The sequence below is a fragment of the Oxyura jamaicensis genome, chromosome 13 (genome assembly GCF_011077185.1).
Source record: "Oxyura jamaicensis isolate SHBP4307 breed ruddy duck chromosome 13, BPBGC_Ojam_1.0, whole genome shotgun sequence".
In the NCBI taxonomy this organism is placed as follows: Eukaryota; Metazoa; Chordata; class Aves; order Anseriformes; family Anatidae; genus Oxyura; species Oxyura jamaicensis.
The window spans coordinates 8,615,505-8,637,457 of record NC_048905.1 but is presented as its reverse complement, the minus strand read 5'-3'; the positions used below and the strand labels follow the sequence as shown (position 1 = coordinate 8,637,457).

At 50.9% G+C, this 21,953-nt stretch overlaps 1 protein-coding gene across 1 annotated transcript in view; it reads left to right on the top strand.

Moving 5' to 3' along the window:
- ADRB2 (adrenoceptor beta 2) overlaps window positions 1–21,371 on the top strand; it is a 30,542-nt gene extending 9,171 nt beyond the window's left edge. The window contains exon 2 of the mRNA XM_035338707.1: window positions 18,177–21,371. Within this exon, the coding sequence (XP_035194598.1) occupies window positions 18,177–18,211 (35 nt within the window). The 3' untranslated portion in view covers window positions 18,212–21,371. The remainder of the gene's footprint in view (window positions 1–18,176) is intronic.
- Window positions 21,372–21,953: the final 582 nt, after the last annotated feature.

Genomic DNA, 21,953 nt, shown 5'->3' with positions numbered 1-21,953 from the left:
CCCGTTTTCTGATAGAAGCTGGGTGAGAAAGGCAGTTATTTGTGTATGCAGCAGAGATGGGGGCACCCAACATGTCTGTGCAGAGGGGACAGAGGAGCTGTATAGAAATCTATTCCCTGGGAAGTGTGTCATTGCTGTTCAGATGGTTTCTCATTCTCCATTCATTGTATCTGGCTGTCCTGCTCAGGTGGGCCGGCACATAGGCTGTCACCACTCCCCTCCAGCCCAGGACCTCGCTCGAGGTCGGTGTCTCACCCAGATGAGGGCATTGCTGCCAGCCGCAGGGCTGTGGCAGGATGCATGTCAGCACCGCGGCCAGCCCTGCACCAGAGAGCGATGCTGAGATAAATCCCTATCAGTCTTGGCTGTAGGCTGTGGTGACATCCCCCTGTAACCCAGATCCTACGGTGATATCCTGCCTCCACGCGAGTCTGGGCTCTTCTTTGTAGAGACAAGTCGGGCTCAAAAGCTGGAGTGCAGAGCTGCTGAGCAGGAAGGGCTGGACAAACTGCTTTGTAGCTAAAGATGAGAAAGAGCAATAGCTCCCTCGTGCTGGGATGAGGAACACCCTGGAAGCACCCCAGCAGTTCAGTACAGAGAGATGTTGATGTGGGCTGATTGTAGGATGCTCTCCCCAGGGCTTTGCAGTGCTGGGCCCTTCTCCCCCAGCACCTTTCCAGGTGTCTTGCGTGGCTCTGTGTAAACCAGCCTGATCTGAGCAGGACCTCTTTGTACCAAGCCTGCCATACATGAAAGCCATCTGTGCTGTAAGCCATCAGGTCACAGATTTTCCAAGCAGATGTGTAATGCTCTGTGCCCTTGTTGAGCTGGACTGTATTATACCAGAATTGGTGCAACCGGTCGTGAGAGGGACTCGGTCGATGTTCTGCATGGTCTGGAGATCAGGCTCATAGAGATCTTTGCTGTGGAAGGTGGGAGGGGAAGGGAGATGCGGACACAGATAGGCTGGAGGGGTCGGTGTGACGCAGCAGGACTGGTTTTCTAGCACAGACGTCAGAGCAGTGTTTTACATTGCATCACAGCCTGGTTTGGGTTGCAGCAAGCGCCGGCAGGGACCTGCGTTTCTCTGTGACGTGCTGTGGCTCAGCTCTCCCCTCCCCTCATCTCCTCGCAGGCACAGGCTGTCCTCTTCTTCACTGCTTCTGGAAAGTGGAGTCACTTGTGAGCTAGCCAGGCTTTTGCACAACGGAGATGTTAGCAGCCTCCCTGCCTGGGGAGCAGTGTCACGGGGGGAGCAGACAAGGCTGCAAGTGCACACCGATGTAGATGTGGCAGAGGGGAAGGCACTGAGCTGGGCACAATCCACAGCTGCTGGAGTTAATTCATACCCCTTCAGCACTGCAGCTGAGACAAAGCAGAGCTGCAGGGAGGGGAAGCACGGCAGGAAAAAGAGAGAGCAGAACCCCAGAAAGACATTTTGTGACTCATGGAGAGAAGTTCCTCGGTAACTGCACAGCATGATTTGTTCAGCCCACTTAGAGCCTGGCTGTGCAGTTAGTTCCCCATCCCTCCAGGGTTTCCTGCTGCAGAGGAAGACCCTTGTTAAAAGGGGATCCTCACGGGACCTATTTATAGCACAGAAACCCCTGCAGGAGAGCCACACAGCTGTGTATGCACATCTCCCCATCCCAGAGATGTGCAGGCTGGTCCTCCTGCCGCCCCAGTGAAGTGTGGGGCTCCTCCAAAGTGCTGCTGAGGGGCACAACAAACTCACATGCATCCCTGTCCAGTCTGCATTGTCCCCCTGGACCCCAGGGACCAGAGGGGTGCTGGCATTTCATCTAGTCGGGTTTGGTCTCAGGCTGGACGGGCTCCATCCAAGCTCCTGTGCTGGAGACAAGCCACCATTGGATTTCAGAGGGCTAAAGCCAGGTGGCAAAGCTCTGGGGATTTTCCTGTGTGATTTGATGTGCAAAGCCAAAGGCTTGTATCAAAATCAGAGTGATTTTGGGAGACATTTTCTGCCTAAAGGTTCCCTTTACACTGCAAGTCTCAGCAGATGAAAAATAATGATAAATCTGTTTGGAAAACCCAACCTTTTAGCATAGATTTGGACAACTGCAGCTTACTGAGGGCCTGTGTCTGTAAGGAAGCTCTCATCTCCCAACAGATTCATAAATACAGTATAGACTGGTACAGAAAACTGGAGGGAAACAGAAGGACATTTAGGAGAATGGCTGAAGGGACAGGTGGAGGCAACCAAAGAACAAAGGCAAAATGAAATATTGCCCAAAGAGAGCGTAAAACAGTGACAAAGAAACAAACGGAGATGAGAAATGGGCCTTAGGGGAGAAAATGACTCAAACACCAGCAGGAAGCTTGGGGTGGAAAGCAAGAGGCTGAGTCCCTTGTGGAAAAGGAGGGAGAAGCTGGAAAGGGATTGCAGAAGAAGAGACAGGGATGGAAAATGCCATGAGAGCAGGATCTGCATTTCAGTGCAGGCAGCCTGACTGGTGCCTCTTCCCTCCTGCATTAGTGTTTCCTTCTTGTCCTTTGCTGGTGCTAGCTTGATTTCGGAGAGCTGGCAGGAGGAGGAAGGCAGGAGGCAGGGAGAGGGGACAGCTTCTGGGTGGAAGAGAAATGCTGGGTGAGAGGGGATGAAAACCATTCATCCCCTCCTCTCCTCCATCCTGTGCTGCCTCTGTCTTCTGGGACCAGCACCGGAGCTCGCACAGAGCTGTCAGTGGGAGCCAGGAGCCAGCAGCTGCTGGTCCAAACCGCAGGGGGAATATTGGCATAGACACTGTGTTTTGCCAACACAATGCCTACGTAGGAGCCTGCATGGCTGATGGACCAGAATACATTACCTTTGCTGTGCTAGCAACGAGTAAAACCAAGAGTAAAATCTCCAAACGTTGAAATGCTCTTTGCTGCTGGTGAAATGCCTCTCCTAACTTTCCTGATATGTCAGGGAGGTTTTTCTTGGATCCGAGCACGTGCTCAGACAGTGCAAAGGGGACAGACCCAGGTACAGCCACGCAGCCAGGGCACAGAACCATCTCCTGCTGCCTGCTGCAGCTCTCAGCTCAAAGGAAGGGTGGACGAGGGAAGAAGGGTTTCACAACTACGGGTGTCCCAGCAACTAGGAGCGTCCCAGCAGACTCCTGCTGGAGTCATGTGAAAAATGTGTCCTGCACAGCAGTTTTTTTTTAAGAAAGTGACCCTGTGGAAAGGGTGGGTTGAATCCCACAGAGAACCACAGATCAAATGGCCAAGGAAGGAGTCCCTGCTGAAAACATTGCTTTTTGAGGAACAGCCACAGCTGGGGCGAGCACCGTCTTGGTTTAGAAATGGGGGCAGACAAATGCTTGTGTAGCACCTGCTTATGCTCTGGCTGGCATTAGCTGGGATTTTTCACTTCTGATGTCCATGAGTGCTGAAAGAATTAGAAGGTGGCTTTAAAGAAGCATTTTAAATAAATTTTCTATTAGCAGCCCCCCCACCTGTTGATAGAGATGCCCAGAGAAAACCAGTGATGGCCAGCAGATGAAGGCAGCCTGTTATCCATTTCCAAAAATAACTTGTCTGCCCTAATACACCATCTGTGTTTCCTTTATTTTCCACCGCTCTCCTTCTGGAGCTGGGGCCCTTGAGTCCTGCAACCTGGTTGTTTCCTAAAGCATCTTTTTCCTCCTCTCGTGTCTGCAGAAGACACAAGGACAAGGCCATGCCTTTGGAAAGCCCCCTCCTAATCCTTGGCGCAAGGCAGGATTATTTAAAGCAACACATTCCCGACTTCCTCTCAGTCCCCAGGTTCCTTCCCGCGTTGCTGAAGCTTTGTGTAGAGCGGCGATTTCCTCTAACGTGAGCTTGCTTCCTCCTCGGAGCTGCTCTGCTGCCTGCCAAGGCGCGATTAGGGAGGGCGTGGGGCAGGCAGACCTGCTGTTCTGCAAGCCTGGGAGCCTCTGCAGCCAGAGTGCCTGCCAGGTACGGAGATAAATCGGGACAGCCATCTCCTGCCCCGGCCTGGCAATGGCCCTGCTGATAAGCGGGAGATGCAGCTGCAAGGTGCAGATGGGGACAGCCGGGTTTTCCCCACAGGAGGGCCTCAGGAAGGGGTCAGGCAGCAGGGTGGCAGCAGGGATGCTGCTTGGGCTCTGGCACCAGCATCGCTCCCCCAAGTTTTGCTGCTTGTTGGTTGCATTTTATTTCAGCTGGGAGATGTCTCCAAGATGCAAGATGTGCCGGTCGGCAGCTGTAGCTAGGAAAGGACAGGTCACCATAGCTCATCTCTCCTGGTGTGCCCACATTGCTCCCCTGCACTGCTCCAGCCGTGCTATTTGTGGCACCTGCGGTAATATGAGTGTGTGCTGTGTGGCTAGCGTGAGCCCCAGTTTGCTGAGATGGTTTTGCTGTTAGCAGCTCAGGAGGATGTGCAGAAGGCCCTGTAGATGCCCCATGCCTGAAGGGACATTGGGCCTCATGCAGGGAGCCCAGCAGGACTAGGACCTGGGCATGACCCTGGCCATATGAGGGGTGTAAACCTATCCATAGTCTGCATCTGCGCTGGAGTTGTCCTGATGTGCAAGGTGCTCTTGGAATAACATCAAGATGCTCTCAGCCACCAGTGTCCATTGCCATCCCTGAAAAGCATTTTGGGTTATATTGTGTTATGGAAACACGGACAAGCCAGTAGTGCCAAAATGTTCGTGCACGCTTTGTGCCTAATTCCTCAAGACCTCAACCCTCCCTAAAGCACAAAGGCTTTTATGTGAGGTGCTTGTTGAGTTGCAGGAAGAAATACAGCACGAAAATATCAGCATGTTCCGTGGTGACAAACATCTGCGATGCAGGCACCAGATTAGAAGCTGAGAGCGCTGAGGGCTGCGCTCCGGTGCCGTGACTCACTGCACATCACCGTGCCTCGCCGCGCGTGATGCGAGATGGAGCCTGCTGGGCGCGCAGAGCCACAAAGGCAATGCCTCTGCAAGCGGTGTCAGGGAGTTTGGAGAGAAGAGATGCTTCACAACTGCCAGGTATTGTCATCTCTTGGCAGCCACGGCAGGAATCTCAACCTCAGCCCGATCCAGTTTCATTTAATGATTAAACCGTTTGTGACTTTGCCAGAGTTTACCTAGAGTGCTGCGAGGTTGTCTGTGAGACAAGAGCTGTTACGGCGTTATGCCTCACCACAAGCAGGCTGAGAGACCGGGGCGAGATCCCCAGCAGATAAGATAAACCCTTTGCACCAAAAAGGAAACTTTCGAGTTGCAGTAGAAAGTCATTAACTGTTAGATTTTGCAGAGAGTTTAGAGAGATCTTGCCTAATCTAAAAGCAACATCAACGACCTGCAAAAGTGTATCATTTTCATTAACCCTAGACAGTGGTTAAATTTTTCTCCCCCCATTTCCTTCCTTCAGCTGCCTAAGAAAAAAAGCTGTGTTTGCAGAGAGCTTTCTTCCTTCCCCCCTGCTTCTTGCATGATTCATCCAGGGATGCCACATTCCTCCGTGGGTGATACAAGAAGCCAGCGCATCACAGCCATCAGTGCAAATAGGGCCAGAGGAGTCGGCGGATGCTAATGGGTACCTCTCTGTACTCCTGCTAATTATAGCATCAGCAAAGCCAGGTCCAAGCTATGGCTTTGCCTGAGGAAACCCCCGGTGATTTTAGCCAGAAGTTCCAATTACTGTTTGTTACAAGCAGATGACTAACAGAAACTAGACCTATTAGCTCATCTTGTGCGTTTCTGGAGGATTCCTCTGCTGTAACATAGACATGTATGAGCATGTTGTGCTCAGAAGTCACCCATAAGCTCTTTGTACTGTTTGCCCTACACAGGACAAGGGGGTGCCCATCTTTCCCCCGGACAGAAGTCTGGGACTCCCCAGAAGCACATGTTTTCCTGTTCCTGTGTCCCCTGAACTTGACCCCCTTGCTCATATTGCTGTGTTTCAGTCCCTCCGGCTGTTCGAGGAGGGCAGCAGAGGGATGCTGGGGCTCTGCCCTGTGCCAGCAGGGTGCCTGTCACCACAGGTGTCCTCATCGCCACCCGCAGCTCCTACGAGCACGGTACCATTAAAAATAGAGAGAAGTTGGGGATGAGCTGCTGAGTGATTAAAGGGCTGGCTGGACTGGTTTGTGAGGTGAGGTGAATAAAGCTGAATCTGTGTATGCATCTCACCTGCTCCACCTTGCATCTCCTTACATCGAGGTTGTTAACGTCCAACTTCCAGTAATTTATGGAAAGTTCTGCTGTGATTTCCATGTGGACTCCCTCTGGATGAATTCCTGTGCCACAGGAACCACTCTTTCTTTGCACGTCACTGATTCTTTGTTGGCCATTTTAGCACACAGACAGAAACTCCAGTGATCCTGAAGCCCTCACTTTCCTCTCACCATCACAGTGAGCCCTTCCAAACCAGACCATCAGAGGGCTGTAGCTGAGCTGCCTGAATGCCTCGTAAATAAATAGCAGGGCAGTCATCCTGCAGAAGCCTTGGGACCATCCACGTTTTAAATGGGGTTTTGGGTTACAGCCGGGCTTCACAGCCTGCGCTTGCTTTAGGGTCATGATGCTGTGAGGTAAGATTTGGCCCTTCCTAAAGAGCAGGGAAATAGCAATAAATAAATCGCTGTAATTAGAACCTGGTGTCCCTTTCCCATTCTGCCCCTGCCATTTCTGCATGTTTATAGAAGGGGGTTGCTGGGCTCTCCCTCTCCTCATTAACTTCTTCAGGGGTTGTCTCGCTTCTAGTTCCCTTCCTGGGGACCACAAAGACAGGTTGTGTTGACTGCAACTGGGATTTGCAGTGGAAAGCAACAGGTTTGAGCTTGGAGTCTCACTGGCTGGAAACCCATCTGTGGACAGAAATGACAGGAGGGCAGGAGCGGGGGCACTGAAGGAAGGGCTGCATCCATCAAGTGCAGCAGGTCACCGTGACTGAAACCATTAGATCATCTACAAGCCAAGCTCCAGGGAAGTCTTATAGCTCCATGGCAGATGCCAACCATTTGCTCACTCAATCATGAAGTTGCTTGCCAGAGAGTAATGCAGAAAAGCCCCCGAGGGCTGATGTGGTGCAATCACCAGCTCGAAGCCGGGCTCTGGGAAAAAAGGCCTTCTTGCTGGGGCTGTATTTACCCAGGTGCAATGCCTGCTCCACCCATGGATTCCTGGCAGTCACCTTCGTGCTGTTTGTGCTGCAAACAGCAGCCTGCTGCAGGGCAGTGTTGTGTCTGCCTGCGATACCATCAGCTGTGTCCAGCACATCAGAGCACCAGCCCCTGCTTGGGCGGCTGCAGCTTCGCTTTGAAGGAAAGCAAGGTGCAGAGGGAGCTCTGCTGTGGTGAAGCATTTTCTGCACAGGTTTAGCCCTGGAAAACCTGGGAGTGTTTATCAGCCCTGACATAGGCCTCTTTGCTCCACCCTTTGATGTGGATGAGCAGGATAAGGGAAAAGGAATTCGGCTTCTTCTCATGAAGTTACTCATGTGGGGAGTAAATGTGAACGATGTCCCAAGGTAATTTTGAAAATGGGGCTTAAGCTCCAGAGCCACTTTTGAAAAAGCTACTGCACAAGAGAGGAATAAAGGACAGGCAGCGCTCCATCTCTCTCCCTGCCCACACACTTAGGTACTTCTCATGTGTTCCTCCCCGATTTAACAGGACGATAGAGCCACTGGGCTTCCCGGGAGAGATATCGTCCAAGCACCAGTATATGACCATGATTGCAGAAAACTGCCACTGGAAGTTGTTCCTGTGACCTCAGCATACACAGGGTGAAATGCACATTTGCTCTTAGGTTGCTGTTGTGAGAGGTGAAAAATAGATTTTTTTTTTTATTAGATCACGTATCATGGGGAGAGGAAGGGTGCCATTAGATGCAGTATACTGAAGCCATACTGAAGCCTCTCAGAAATAGTTTACTGTGAGGATCTCCCAGAGACCTAACATGTCATTCAGGCTTGCTTTGGTCTTAAGAAACAGAAGTGAGAAGCTACTGCTGAAGAGGAAGCACCCTGTGAGCCCCCAGCTCAGGGGAGAGCTGCTCCGTGCTGCTCCATGCAGGCTGAGGACGTGTGCGGGGAGGATGCCAGCTCCCAGGGGGGGTAATGCCACCACCACCTTCCCTGGAGCCCCGTGTGTCCTGCAGGAGGGTTGTTGTGCAGCGTGGCCATGCAGGAAAGCTGTGACGGGGATGGCAACGCTGTTTGCATTCCTGTTGTGTTATTTACTTGCTCCCTTAGTGCCGCCACTGACACGGAGGGGAAGGACTTGCTGTCTCCAGATGGTTTCTTTGTGCTGAATCATGTACAGTTACGTAAATGCCTTCTCCCCAAGCATTAGGAAACCATGCAAGTCCTCCCGTATCTGCCTCAAGAAAACCTCAAACCCTTATGACTCTTCTTTCTTCCTCTTTCTTTGCTTTCTCCTGTTCCCGCTGCCTGCTCCCTGCAGAGCACCCCCAGCTGTGGCAGCACTGAGTTTTCCAGCTGCTGGGGCTGTCCCAAGGGGCAGCAGCACATCCCTTACTTCCCAGCAGTAGCACCAATACCTTGCCACGTCAACACCCTCTGAAAAAGAAGCCCTGACGTTTCTGAGCCCTGTAGTCATGCCTGAGGACAGAAGGCACCTCCTGCCCCACTGTAGCATTAAGGTTTCACCACTTTCTCTTTCCGTTTTGATTTCCATTCATTAGGGTAACTTGCCTTCTATGCCTTTAGCCTGACCAAAAAAACTGAGCCCTTGGACAAACCCTGGGCAACCCCTGAAAGGCCCCCAGTTGTTTTTGCGAGGCGGCCACGTCCTTCCGCGGTCGGTGCAGACACATGGCTGCAGAACATGAACAGAACAGAAACTGGTGACTCCCTCCTTCCTTCCTGAGCGGGGCTGATTGAAATATTTCACTAAAATCATATCTAGGAACTGCTGCTTTTGATCTGTGCCTGGACACTCCCACCAAATCCATATTTGTGTAAGCGATTGACTGATTTGAAACCCCAAGAACTGGATTTCCCCTACAGTCACCTCTCACGGGTAGCCCCTGCCTGGTCCCTTGTCCTCTCTGCCATGTCCCAACACCAAGAAATTAACTAGGTTGATAATGCCCAGCTTTGGAGAATATGATCTTCTAAGGAGAAGGGGGGGGGATTTATTTGAATAAAGAATTGTATTTGTAAGTGAAACGGCATTTGCTACATCTCTGAGTCTAAACTAGCATTCGCATTACCTCATTAGTCATGTTAGTCATAAACTAGCGCTCGTGTTAGCTCAGGGAGCATCAGGAGATGCCAGATCTGCGCAGGGAGGGGACTGGGGGATTTGGCAACCAGGCTTCTGTTGCGAGTAGCCCTGGCTCGCTGAGCGACCTCGGTCAGGTCCCAGCCCCTCCTTGCTGGGTGGGAGAGAGCACTTCCAACTAAAGGCAGGTGACACGCAGCATTCTGAAAGCGAGGGAAATACTTGTGAGCTGACGCAAGCAGGCAGACGCCTTCCTCCTCGCTCCCAGCGGTGGGACCACGCCGCGGCAGCACCGCCGGCCACGCAGCACGGCGCCGGCAGCCGCAGGCAGCAGCAGATCCTTCCTTCTGGGGACGGCCGCAGGAGCCATTTCCTCCATCCGGCCCTGCTCCGGACCATTTCTGGCTTCGCATGAGGTCAGCGCTTGGGGCACGTCTCAGGCTGGGCTTCGCCGAGGAAGGAGAAGAGCAGCACGGGGGCAGGCAGGAGCGTCGGAGCTGGATGCACACAAGCCACCTGTCTCCTTCTCAGCTTCTCCCAGCAGGAGAGGAAACCCCAATGGCCACAAGCTCCCGGCACACCAAACAAACCTCTGCAGCTCAGCAGGGCCCAGCAACAAGCGGTGGAAGTGTCACTTCCAGTCTCCCCATGCCTCTGCCTAGCCCTGGGGCGAGCACAGGGTTCACAGGCTGCCTGAGGATAAAGGACTTGGCTATAAGGTTGCAAACCATTTCCCACATCTGAGGCCATTCCACCCCTGCCCTTGGGATCGGAGATCATCCGCACCCGAGCCTCACGTGGGAACGGTGCCTGTGAGAGGGATGGCCACGGAGCTGCACGTGAGAGGGAGGGGGAGGACGTCCTCCTGTCTCGCACTCCTCTCCTGCCTCTTTGCCCAGAAAGAGGCCCAGGGAACCACAGCAGCACCACAAAAGCTCTCTGCAAAGCACTAACGGGGATGTTCAGTCTCTGTGTTTCTGAAGGGGGACATGGCAATGCCCAGTGTCACCTGCCCTGAATTATGCTGGTGTCCTGCCTGATCCCTTGTTCAATGCTGAAAACCATCTTGGAAATGTTTGGTTCAATGAGGCAGAACATAGGTTACAACAATCTAGCTGTGACTGTCAGATTGCTCCAAAAGGAGAGATTCTGTGCTGAATGACCACAGGACAGCTGGTCACAAATGCTTCTTTCCTAATACACCCACAGGCAAGCACCTGCTGATGTGCCGCTGTCACCTCTGTTCCCATCCCTGGCCCTTTCTCACCCGGAGGGCCCGTGTTTGTTATTCATACTTATAAACTTGCATCTAAAAGCATGGCAGGGGAGGCACCTGGGCTTAATCTCTGCTTTAACAGCCCTTAGGTTTGGTTGTCTTGATGATGATCCACCTCTGTGTCCTGGGGCTGGATGTAGCCTACCTAGCAACAAATCCCAGTGTAGCAGGAAAATGGAGAACTTCTGAGTTAGTGGGAAAAAACACTGTTGTAAAGTCGTCGGGAGGTTCTACTTCAGCTGGTTGTGACCACCTTGTTATTTAAATAACAGAGTGGCACTTAAGTGAAGGGTTCTTGCTGCTGCAATTCACTGGAAGCCTCAAGAGTCCTTAGGGAAACTGCCACTGGAGTTCCCCTTCGTGCCAGCATGGCACCTAATGTGTTTGTCAGCCCTGCAAGCTCACTGTGCTGCCCAGAGGCCAGCATCTAGGCATTTCAAAGGAAAATTAAGTCTTTGTGACTTCACAGCTGGCTGCCAGGAAAGAAGAGACGTCAGTGTCGTCATGTATAACCTTTTTCATGCTACATGACCTGAGCCTGGCCCACAGCAGTGCTACCTGCTGTATTTCACAGCTTCACAGAATGGCTGGGGCTGGCAGGAACCTCTGGAGATCACCCGGTCCAAGCCCCCTGCCCAAAGCAGGGTCAGTGAGAGCAGGCTGCTCAGAGCTGTGCATTTGACTGGGGCAGGCGAGGAGCTGAGGTCCCATCCCAGCACCTTTCTTCACTAGAGTACTGAACACAGAGCAGGCGGAGGAGTGTGCATGATGTTTGAGTCTTCTGTTGTTCCTACGGGAAGGACTTTCTGTTCATTGTAACTTGTTTGATTTGTTTTAAAGTCTGTATTAGTTGAAACAAGATCAGAGGAAACTGGGTGTAAGCCCGGCTTAAGGAGAAGTGTATGTTGGCATCACACCAAGGAGAGGAAGTTTGTGTCTTGCCACAGCCCAAGACAAAAGCACTGCCTGCATTATCTGGCGTGCAGGGCTTTGGTTATAACAGCACACTTATCTCTGTCATGATTGCAGGCTTGCGGAGCATCAAAAGGATGGGTTTTCTACGTGGTTGCGAAATCATGTTTCTGCACCTTGAGAGCATAGGGAGATCCCACAATCATGGTATTCACACCTGGCCAGAATGGGGATGCATGCAGCTCTGTGGGAATGCATGCAGCTGTATGGGAACGCATGCAGCTGTATGGGAATGTGCAGACCTATAGAAATGCATCCAGCTCTATAGGAATGCATGCAGCCCGGGGGGAATGCACATAGCTCTACCTAGCAGCGAGGTGCCCAGTTATCAGATCAGTGTGGGCTGCGTTGCAGCTTTTCCACGGAGCCTTGTCCCAGTGCTTCCACCAGTGAAGAAAGTCATTTGCCTTACATCATGTGTGCATGCAGTAGCTCATGTTTCACAGGCAACCTCTCCCATTAAGGCTTCAGAAAGTGTCTTCTCTTTCTGTAGTCCTTCTTCTTGCTCTTGTAGTTAACATCATGATTGCAACATTTAAGTGAAGTCTATCAACTGCATAGACTGAATGCACAAGAGCAGCACTTTGCACTATTGTCAGAAAAACACAGCAAGGAAAATCGGTATTTGCCAAAAAGAAAAACCATAAAACCCCCAGAAAACATTGCACAGGGCTCCCAGCTCTCTGACAGTCAAGAGTTTCTGCTGGGGGACTACAAGATTTTGCAGTTTGACTTAATAGTTTCGAAGAGAATTGCTATTCTGTTGGGAACCACCTTCAATCTATTAAATGATTTAAAAAAGCAAAGTAAACAAGCTCCTTCCGACTTCCCCAAAAATCAAAAAGGAAGCAAACAACCCCCTCAGAAAATCTGGGGCAAGCAAACAAGAGAGAGAAATAAGATAACATAGCTTTTAAAATCTTGTTGCTTTGCAGCTGTTCCACATTCTGGCTACTTTCCAGAGTTACTCTGATGATTGACTGCCAGGAAAAAGAAGTCCTTCAAATGTGGTGTTTGATGAGGACATTTTCTAAAGTTTCTCACTAAAGTAAATGAGGATCCAGGTGAGGGTTTTAGTGGTGTCATCTGCATCAATTGAAGAGAGAGTGATCTTCACAGAGCCCCTGGCAGATTTGAGTGCATCCTTGTGGTGAGGGAACTGTGTTCTCCAACTGGTAATAAAGGACAAAGAGGACTCAGAGAAGTTTGATAACAACCAAAAAAGTGGAGATGTGAAACTGAGTCAGCGCTTTGCTAGTAGTGAGCTATCTGGGGATGTGCTAAGGACTGAAACTAACTAGGAAGTTGTCTCAAAGTTTGGCTTGGTTGCACTGGCTGCTGGATGCCTCTTCCCTTGGAGAGCTCAGGGGGAAGGAGTACAAAATGAGCACAAACTGGTGAGAGTGACAGAGGAAAAATACAACTGAGTAATAATGAATCCTGAGCTGACAGAGTCATTATAAAATGCTCAGAGGCACTGCCAGACATTCCCAAAGCTGCAACTTGTATCTGGAGTCATGGATGGGCTCTGTGGAAGGATGATTCTCTATCAGAGCCCTACAACAAAATGAAAACAAGTAGTATCACCATGTGTCACCTTGTACAGCCAAGTACAGACAGGCCCTGAAGCACAGGTTTGGGTTACAGCAAACAGAAAGTGGTTTGGTTTGGTTTGGTTTTCCATTCAAATAAGTCTGGTCATAAAGTAGCCTAACTCTGGGACTGATGCACTCTGTGGTTCCCTCTGACCTATGTTACACCTCAGCTTCTGATCACATATGAACTGGTTCCTCTTTTACTTTGATCTGTGAAGAAGCAACTGATGGTTTGTTTCATGTTGTTGAACCTCCTTCTTACACCCTGCACTTTTAACGTATGCTATTTAAAGATTATAGGAAGAATTGTTGGCAAATGGTAGGTGACAGTCTGCTGAAACATAAAATAGAAATATTTCCAATGAGACATTGAAAAACATGAAGGGAAGGAGGGGACAATCTGTAGACAGTCTGCCTCAGACTTTATTCAGTTGGAAGACCGCTGTTGCCTGTTGCACAGGCTGTGCAATGCAAGGTTGACAGACTGTCTTGTTTGCCCGGGATGCCCGAAGGCTTTTGCTGTACCCTCACTTCACCCTAAATCCGACTGATGCTTGGAAGAGTTGTTTGGCTGCCTTGCAGATAGCTACACTGAGCTGAGGACTGAGCCCTAGAGGAGCCCATTTCTCTCCTTTGGCCATGAAGACAGCCTGGATGACTAGCTCAGGTGGAGAGTTTCACAGCGAGACAAATCCCTGGGCTTTTTGAATTCTCCAGGCTGTCTGAGAGCCTACCTGTGCAGTATCTGCCCTGGAGATACCTAGATTTTGACTTTGTAGGGCTTCTCAATATGGACTGGGAATTGGGGCAAGCTGAGGAAGAAAGGCTGAAAGTGTCCCCTGTGGGGGCAATCACCACATTGGACCCCAAAAAGGTGAGTGTGTTGGGGCTTTCCACCATCTCCAGGAAGCAGGAGAGATCACTTGAGTTAACTCTACTGCCAATCTACAGCCTAGGGCCGGTGAAGGATTTTTTCTCTCCTTCTCTTGAATCCTTGAGAAATGTACCTCAGGGACACTTTGAAGTACCACTGTAACAGTGTAGGTAATAGTCAATTCCCCTTGATCAAAAAGGTAATTTTTATTTTCTCATCAGATCTTTACCCTACAGAATTGCTTGAGGGCTCGAGGTTGCCCTCAAGCCTGGCATGTATTACGAGTAATGGCCAGAAGTGTTTTCATCATTAGTCTTCCATCTCTTCTAGGACTGTCCTGGTACAAAATAGGGGCATGCAAATTACTGATATCCAGCTGGCTATATAGTCAGCAAGATGCACGCAGCCGGCCTATGGCCCATCTCCACACATCCATTGCTTGTGGGATGCACGTGGTCCCTCCTCTCATCTTGCCTGGCCTGTGCGCAGATCCAAGCTTCCCAACAGGCACCAGTCAATAACAGAGACCACAAGGCTTCTTCAGACAACTGTTTTGAAAATTATGTTTTGACTTGTGAACCCGGAGGAATTCAGGGCAGAGGAAATGTCGGAAGAGGTCAGGCGAGCTGTGCTCCCTCTGCGTTACCCAGAGCAGCAAATAGCGAGCGTTCCAGGGCAACATCTGATTTTCTGCTTTTACGAGGCATGTGTTTAGGAGAAGTGATCTGCTGTTTATTTTAATTGCCATTTTCTAAACCTCTTTTCTGTGTTCACGCACACATTTGGAGACCATAAATAAGGATTGTTCAGGTTATGCCGTTATTCGGGTAGATAGCCCTGTCTTCTGTCAGTGCTCGGGCAGGTCTGTGTGCTGCAAACGCAGTTCCCCTTGAGTATCAGTGTTACAGTGGTGTAAATCAACTGGGCCTAATTCCTTCCTCAGTGACACTAGCATAAATCTGAAGTCACTCCACTGACGTCAGCACTGTAATAGCGGTGTAAAGGAACACTGGGCCTTCTTGGCTTCACAGCGTTGCTGCTGATTTACACCAGAACAAGAGCAAAAGTAGCGGGGCTCAGCATGTCCTAGCACTACGTAACTGAACAGCGGGACATGTGCGACACGGTGGTGATGATGGAGAACTCCGCTGATTTCACAGGCAGTATGCTGATGAAAATTACTTGTAGCTTCACTACAGATGGGGTCTAGGAAAGCTTCATCTAGCAGGTGGTTAGTGAAAAAAAGAATAAGCCAGCTCTCCCATGCAAAGTGATTACTCCTATCACTGGTCACTACCCCAGGAGATTTACCTAGGGGTAAATCTGTCCATTTATCTTGACAGACTGCTCCCAGGCAGGTGTCAGGAAGGATCAGGGGCTGCAAGCTGCAGGCACGCTGCATTAGCAGTAGCTCAAACTGCTCAGGGCCAGAAGGGAGGGTGGGAGAGCTGGCTGCACTTTTCTCCTCTGAAAGGGCACCTGCAGTTGTTGCAGGCATTCTGTGCTGGCAGTGGTCAGGGTGTTAATCCTTACACACTTGTTTCTCTGGATTTTCCCACCTTGTCTGTAAAGGGCTAGAGGTGAAAGCTTGGCTGTAAAAGGGGTGCTGGCCCCTCCTCTGATCTGCTGTGAGGGCAGTCAGTAGCACCATCACCAGTCCCAGAGCTCTTCCCATGAGGAGCAGGGGCAATTAAATTACAGCAGCGGAGGAATGCAGGAAACTTAACCTTGCTCTGCCTCATGGGTGTCCTTCCTGAAAGTAGGCATGCGAGTTGTTTAGAGAATTTCCTCCTCCTTTCCTGATGAATTCTAAAGCAGTGGCTTTGCCCTTGGAGCTGCAGCATGGTTCAGGTGTCCTTGTAAGCTTACAGGCTCCATCTATAGGATAGTAGAAGAAGAGCCCTTTGGCTTCAAGCTGATGAAAAGGGGCAGAGAAGCATTGCTCAGAAATTCCAGTTTTCTTCTGGAAAAATTCCAGCATGCTCAGCATACCATGTTGCAGAATGTCACTGATTCCCTCCTTGTTACTTCATATTTGGGTATAGTTTTCTTCCCTGGTTAAACTGTCAGCCCTTGGTCTCATACTGCAGGACCGTGGGGCTGTTGCCTGTGGAAATCACTGGAGTTGTGGAGATGTTATCACTCTACATGGGAAATTTCAGGGATTTTCTAAAGAGCTCCTGATTTGCAAGATTTCTGTGCCAGAGTTCTGATAGCTCACAGTGCCCCATATGTAAAACTAAATGGTAACAATTAACATATATAAATCACCTAAATCCAGCTGATGTAGCAAATCAGTTTCTCCTCACCTTGGTGTATAATGATTGCCAGCCCCAGCCCACACTTCACTCACCAGCTGCACCAGCAGAAGTAATTGCAGCTCACAGAGGTTTTTTAGAGTAAGAAACATAAGAGGTGAAAAACTTTTTTCCTTCTTTTTTGCAAAGTAGAACCCTTCTTGGCAATACGAAATTCTCCACAGTATGCTTGATTTTATGCTCAGGGTGTAACTGTACTTTCTTAAGTACTCCACCCAAACATTGGTGGTTGTGCATCCCCGACCAGCCCCATGCACACATCTCTCCCCCCCCTCCCAGTGTCACCTGCACACCCCAGCCACGGCTGGAGCTGCTCTGAGGTGCGGGGCTTGGCTGTGGCTGGGCTTTTTCCATCTGGGCTTTGGCTGTGCCCTTGAATCTCCCCTGATGTCCCCCTGTGGTGCACTGCAGTTTCTGAGGCTTTTGCTCCTTCCTGGCAGAGGTCACAGGTCCCGTGTGGTGCTGGGGTGAGCTCACGTGGCACCTGCTGCTGCAGGGACGGGATGAGAGGGACCAGCCCTGCACACGCGCTCCAGCCCCAAGCTGGGCAGGGGTGGTCCCTGCCCCTTCTCTGGGTGCAGGGGTCAAACAGCGCTCAGTTCCCTAACTGTGTAAAATCCCACATTGGCCAAACCTCAAGTTGAAATAAGTCTGAAAATGTCACTGCTGTTCTGGGGGATTGTCCTGGTGCCTGAAGCCACCTAAGTGCAAAACTTTTTGCTAAGCTGACTCCATGTCCCAGGGCTGGCTTTCATGGGGCTGTCATTCCCACCGGGAATCCCTTTCTCTGCATTCCTGCTCTGCCACCTGCTCAACAGCACCCTGCAAAGTCCTCTACTCACCCTGGAGAACTCAGGGCTCTTCCTCATATTTGTGAATTCAGCGTACAGAATAAACCTCAAGTTTTGCAGGAGAGATCAGTGGTTTGACATCACAGGAGCCAGGGATACTCTGAAATGGAAGGTAGGAAGGAAGGAAGGAAAGGTGGAGGGACAGACACATCGCAGGGCAGATGGAGAGTGAAATGTTTTTTAAAAGAGGTGCAGGCAACTGATACTGTTGCAAATCAACCCTCTCATATTGGAACTTCAGCTTCCATTTGGGCAAGAAATGCAGCTTCATCTTTTATACCCAGAGTTCTTCTGAGAGAGGTGTTGTGTTCCCAAAGAGCAGGATTTTTTTTTTCATCAGCTCCATTCTATTTGCAAATGCTGCCCCCCCGACTGTAATCTTTGCCACGTACTTATTAAAATGTCGCTTTCAAATAAACAAAAGCACAGGCATATCTAGTACTTGTTCTTTTCTCTATCTCAAGATTAATTTCCCATTTTTCCATCTAACATGTCAGTCATTCAGGTATCTCCACAATCAAGAGAAAGCCCTGTTCCTTCCCTTTTGTAGATTCACAGATATTAAAACCAGAAGGAAATATGTTCTCATCTTCTGGCCAGCAGACCTGAGCGCGTACGTAGAGCCGCATCTGTTTATTCCAATTATTTTGTGCAAAGAAGTGCTTTTCTGTTTTTTGGTAGGCACTGTAGGAAAACTATTGCCCGGGTGCTAACACACACACAGCCCAGGATTACAAGGGCACTGTAGAAACATCGCTGCAGCCCGGGGGGCTGAGACTCACCTGCCTCGAGGAGGTGCAGCATGGGCATGTGGTGCTGTGCAGGGGGCATGGAGAGAGGCTGCTCCTGGTGCCTGTCTGCTGGCTTCCTCGGGGGATGTATCAGATGAGTGTCGAAGGCTAAGGTAAAGCCAGTGGGCATGGGGTACAGCTGGCAGCAGAGAGTCCCAGGGAAGTGTAACCTTTCCCCTGGCTTCAGCATCTGAATCCCTCCTCTGTTCCAACCTCTACTATACAAACCTGATGCGTGTTTTCTTTTTACTATGCAAATCTGATGCATTTTTTTTCCTTTTCTTTCTCACACAGAGATCCCTGGGTGTCCAGGAATGGTTGAGAGCTGAATGTGCCGACCTCTCTTCCTCACCACCCTGAGCTCCTGAGGGCTCTGAAGGGATCGAGTGGGAGCACAGCCTTGCTTCTCTGAGCCTGGGGATGCTGCAGGAAGTGATTGCCTTGGCAAATGTCTTCATCTCAACACCTAGCCCATCACGCATTGCCTGAAGGAGAAGCTGATGAAGGATTCCTAGAGGACCAGGAAAGGCTCTACCAGCAGCACCTCAAGCATCGGATGATGCAGATGGGGAACCAGCACTCAGAAGAGAGGCCCTTTGCAGGAGACACTGCAGAGAAACCAGCTCTGGAAAGAAGCTACAAGAGCCCTGTGAACTGAAGGAGGTGAATGTCCAAGTCACCACAAAAGGTGCTGCAGGGTTTTCCTGGCAGAGCATCCTTGGAAAGCACTTTCAAAAGGTCAGCGGGGATCAGGACCACATGGCTGTATCCAGCGGCTAGTTCAGAAGAGCCACAGCAAGGTCCCTGCCTTACGGACAGGACAAGAGAGTGGCAGAATGTGCCCACAGCCCCAGTCCACATGTTGGCTGGGGCTCCAGACAAACAGGAATCTGACCAAGACTGAGAGAGAAGGAGCGTGGCAGATTGCTTTGGTTTAGTCTGTGCTTGTTTCTCCTTCTGGTATCTTCTCTGTCTACCTCTTTTTCTCTTTAGCCCTAAATGTACTGCATATGGGGCACAGACCCATGCAAACAAGCAGGGGGATTAGCACAGGGCAAATCCTACCCAGTGCAGTTTGCCATTGCCAGATGGGGCTGACATTGCACAGTGCAAACACAACCTGGCCTTCATTTGCTCCATATGCCGACAGATCTGCAGCTGCAATGCCTGGACTTCAGCTGGGAGAAAGACTCAAGCCTGGCAATCCTACTTGCAAGCAGTCATACGCTAGCATCTTGAGACACTCATGGGAGCCAAGTTTAATACCCGAGCCCCAAAACAGCACAGAGCATCCGCCTCTCTGCTGTAGCTGTTGAAATGAGCATGCTGGCAGGCTGCACACTCAGGCATTGTGGATTGTGGATTTTTAAAAATTCATTCAGCAGAGAAAGAGACAGAGACATAGGGAGTGACAGAGGCTCAGGCAGGAAGTTTTAGGAAAAACTGATTTAAAACAACAGGGAAACTTGCACTTCTTAATTGCAGATGGTGTCCCAGCAGTAGACTGGCACATCCAGCTGGGAGGCTGCAAGTCTCTGCTCACCAAGCCTCTCCTGGAGGCCTGGGCAAAACGAGCTGGTACTGACCTGTGCTGGGACCTTCTCTGCTGGGCTTCCAGCTGCAAAACCCTTCCCTTGTGTGCAATCATATTTATTTATTTATTACCTTGCTGCTTGACACAACGCTGCTATCAGGGCACCCTCCTCACACACCCCCCACGTTGGGCAAGGACGCAGAGAGGAAGCGTGTGCTGTGCGTCTGTCTGTGAGATGGGCATGGACAGACGGACAGATGGATGCCTGCCCTCCCCTCGATGCTGTCTGCATGAAGCACAGAGTTACCAGGCAGGTGACGAGGGCTCACAGTGGGTCAGGCATATGCAGAAACAAGCAGGCTTCTGTGGGAGAAGTGCAGCAGGTGTCAATGCCTCGGTTGGGCCAGATCCGGGCATGCACACGGGGTGTGGGAGCACCTGAGTGTGAGGCAGGAGGAAAAGGCTGCCAGTAAAACAGGAATGCATTGCCCGGGCAAGCACAAATTTTGGTCTTTGGAGAATTAAGAACAGGCTGGACAAACCCTTGTTGGGAAGGACACTGGGATGGGAAGGACAGCGGGACAGCTGTATGCTGCATAAGCTCTGCGGAGCCCTTCCAGCCCCACGCTCTGTGTGCAGCTGAGTTTGTGCAGTGCTTATGCACAAATCTCTTGCTCCTGCTTCATGCCCAGATCCTGCCCTCCCAGCTGCAACGAAGCAAACATCCCCTGCCTTGGAGGAGCCATGTCTCTGGGCAAGGAGCTTCGTCCAAACCTGTGTCGCTGCTAAATGGAAATATTTCCCAATCACAAACCTGTTCCTCAGAAGATTCCTGGCTGGCTCCAGTCACGTATTATGTACTGGAAATACAGCCCTTGGGATTAGCGTTCAGGTTAGAGACATGCATGGGATCTTTGTAGGTCTTTTTCTCACAAATCCTCTCATGCTCCAGAGCAGTTTGCAACACATGAGATGGATGTGCTTTCTCCAATAATTCACCAGAGTGGCCCCAAAGCAGTGACCTGCTTACTGCTGATTGCTTCCTTGCAGAGTCGTAAGAGTTGGATATGGAAGAGATGTATTACAAATCCATCTGCCTATGAACCTTCAGGCTTGTTCCATGTATTCCATTTACTGGTGGTATGCTCAGTCTATTTTTAAATGCACTGACACCAGGGTTAATGTGCTGTCCTCTGGGAGGCTGCTCCGTAGTCCAAGTCAAGAGCTGCTGCTTGTATTGCACCTGCATTTCCTCCTGAAAATTTCATTCCATTATTCCTAGTGATGGGAATAATCTAATTCCCAGTTATTCCTTCAAATACCCGCTGCTCGTTATGTCCTGGGCAAGCTCTGCCACTTGAACTGCGCTCCTCCTGCATCCCCCACGAACCTCTCTGGTTCCCTCATTTCCGCTGCTCTGTCCTTCCCATAGTTTGGCACAGAACGAGCCTGTTTGCTGTTAAATCAGAGGTCAAGGGGGTTTGTCAGGGATCTGCACCCAGGAGCAGAGCAGCCAGGACCCGTAGCAGAGCTCAGTCTCCCCAGCTGCTTGGAGCTGCTCTCCACATCCTTGCACAGCACACATGGTACAGGAGCAGGGCAGATGTGGAGATGTCCGAGTCAGCAGTGAGCAGCTCACATCCTGCAAGGAGCAAATGCCTGCTCAGGAGAACGCAGAACCACCTCTCCATCTCTGCAAAACGCAGGCTGAGAGATGGGGCAGGGGGCACCTGGGCACCGTCTGTGCTGTGCTGCCTGGAAATCAGGTCCGTGAGCTCAGCACCGAGGGCACCCTGCATCCTGCTCAGCAGAGGGGTGCTGAGCACCAAGGCACGTGGAGCACGTGCTGGGGCAGCCTCGCATGCTGCGCTCAGCTGGAGCACTATTGTGATTGTAAGAGCTCTGTTCTCTCCTCACTGAACAAATTGTTCCTACAAATAAAGAATGAAAAGCCCTCCTCTTCCCACTCGTCTTTTTTACGATATTCATCAAGCGGTGCTGGAGGAAGGGACAGCACCAGGGTGGGGGGGGGGGGGTCACCGTGTTCCTGAGGACACCAGGACGGCCCATGGGGAGGTCCCGGGGGCCCCCTGGGGGGGGGGCAATGCAGGCAGAGCATCCGGCAAAGCAAAAGCAAAGGTCATGGGAGCAGGGAATCTCCAGGGAGTTTGCTGATGCAGTCAGGGTGCTGCACCTTCTGGGGATGGGGCTGTGGGACCAGGCTGGAGGGAGCTGAGCGACACAAGGCAGTCCAGGGTGGTGCTGAGCCTGCAGCTGCTGTGGTGTGGGGTAGGAGGAGGGGAGGTCAAGGAAGCCAAGCAGGAGACAAAAAGATGAGGGAGGATGCTGAGACTCCCAAGGGTTTCACAGGATGATGATAAAGGAATCTGGAGAGTCCCTTGCATGTGGCAGTGTGTGCTCCCAGGAGCTCCTTCTGTGGCCAAACATCAGGTCAGTGATGCACCAGAAGGCTCCTTAATTGCCCCTCTCCATCCCCAGCTGCTCTCTCCTGTGATTTGGGGCAGGGTGGCAGTGAC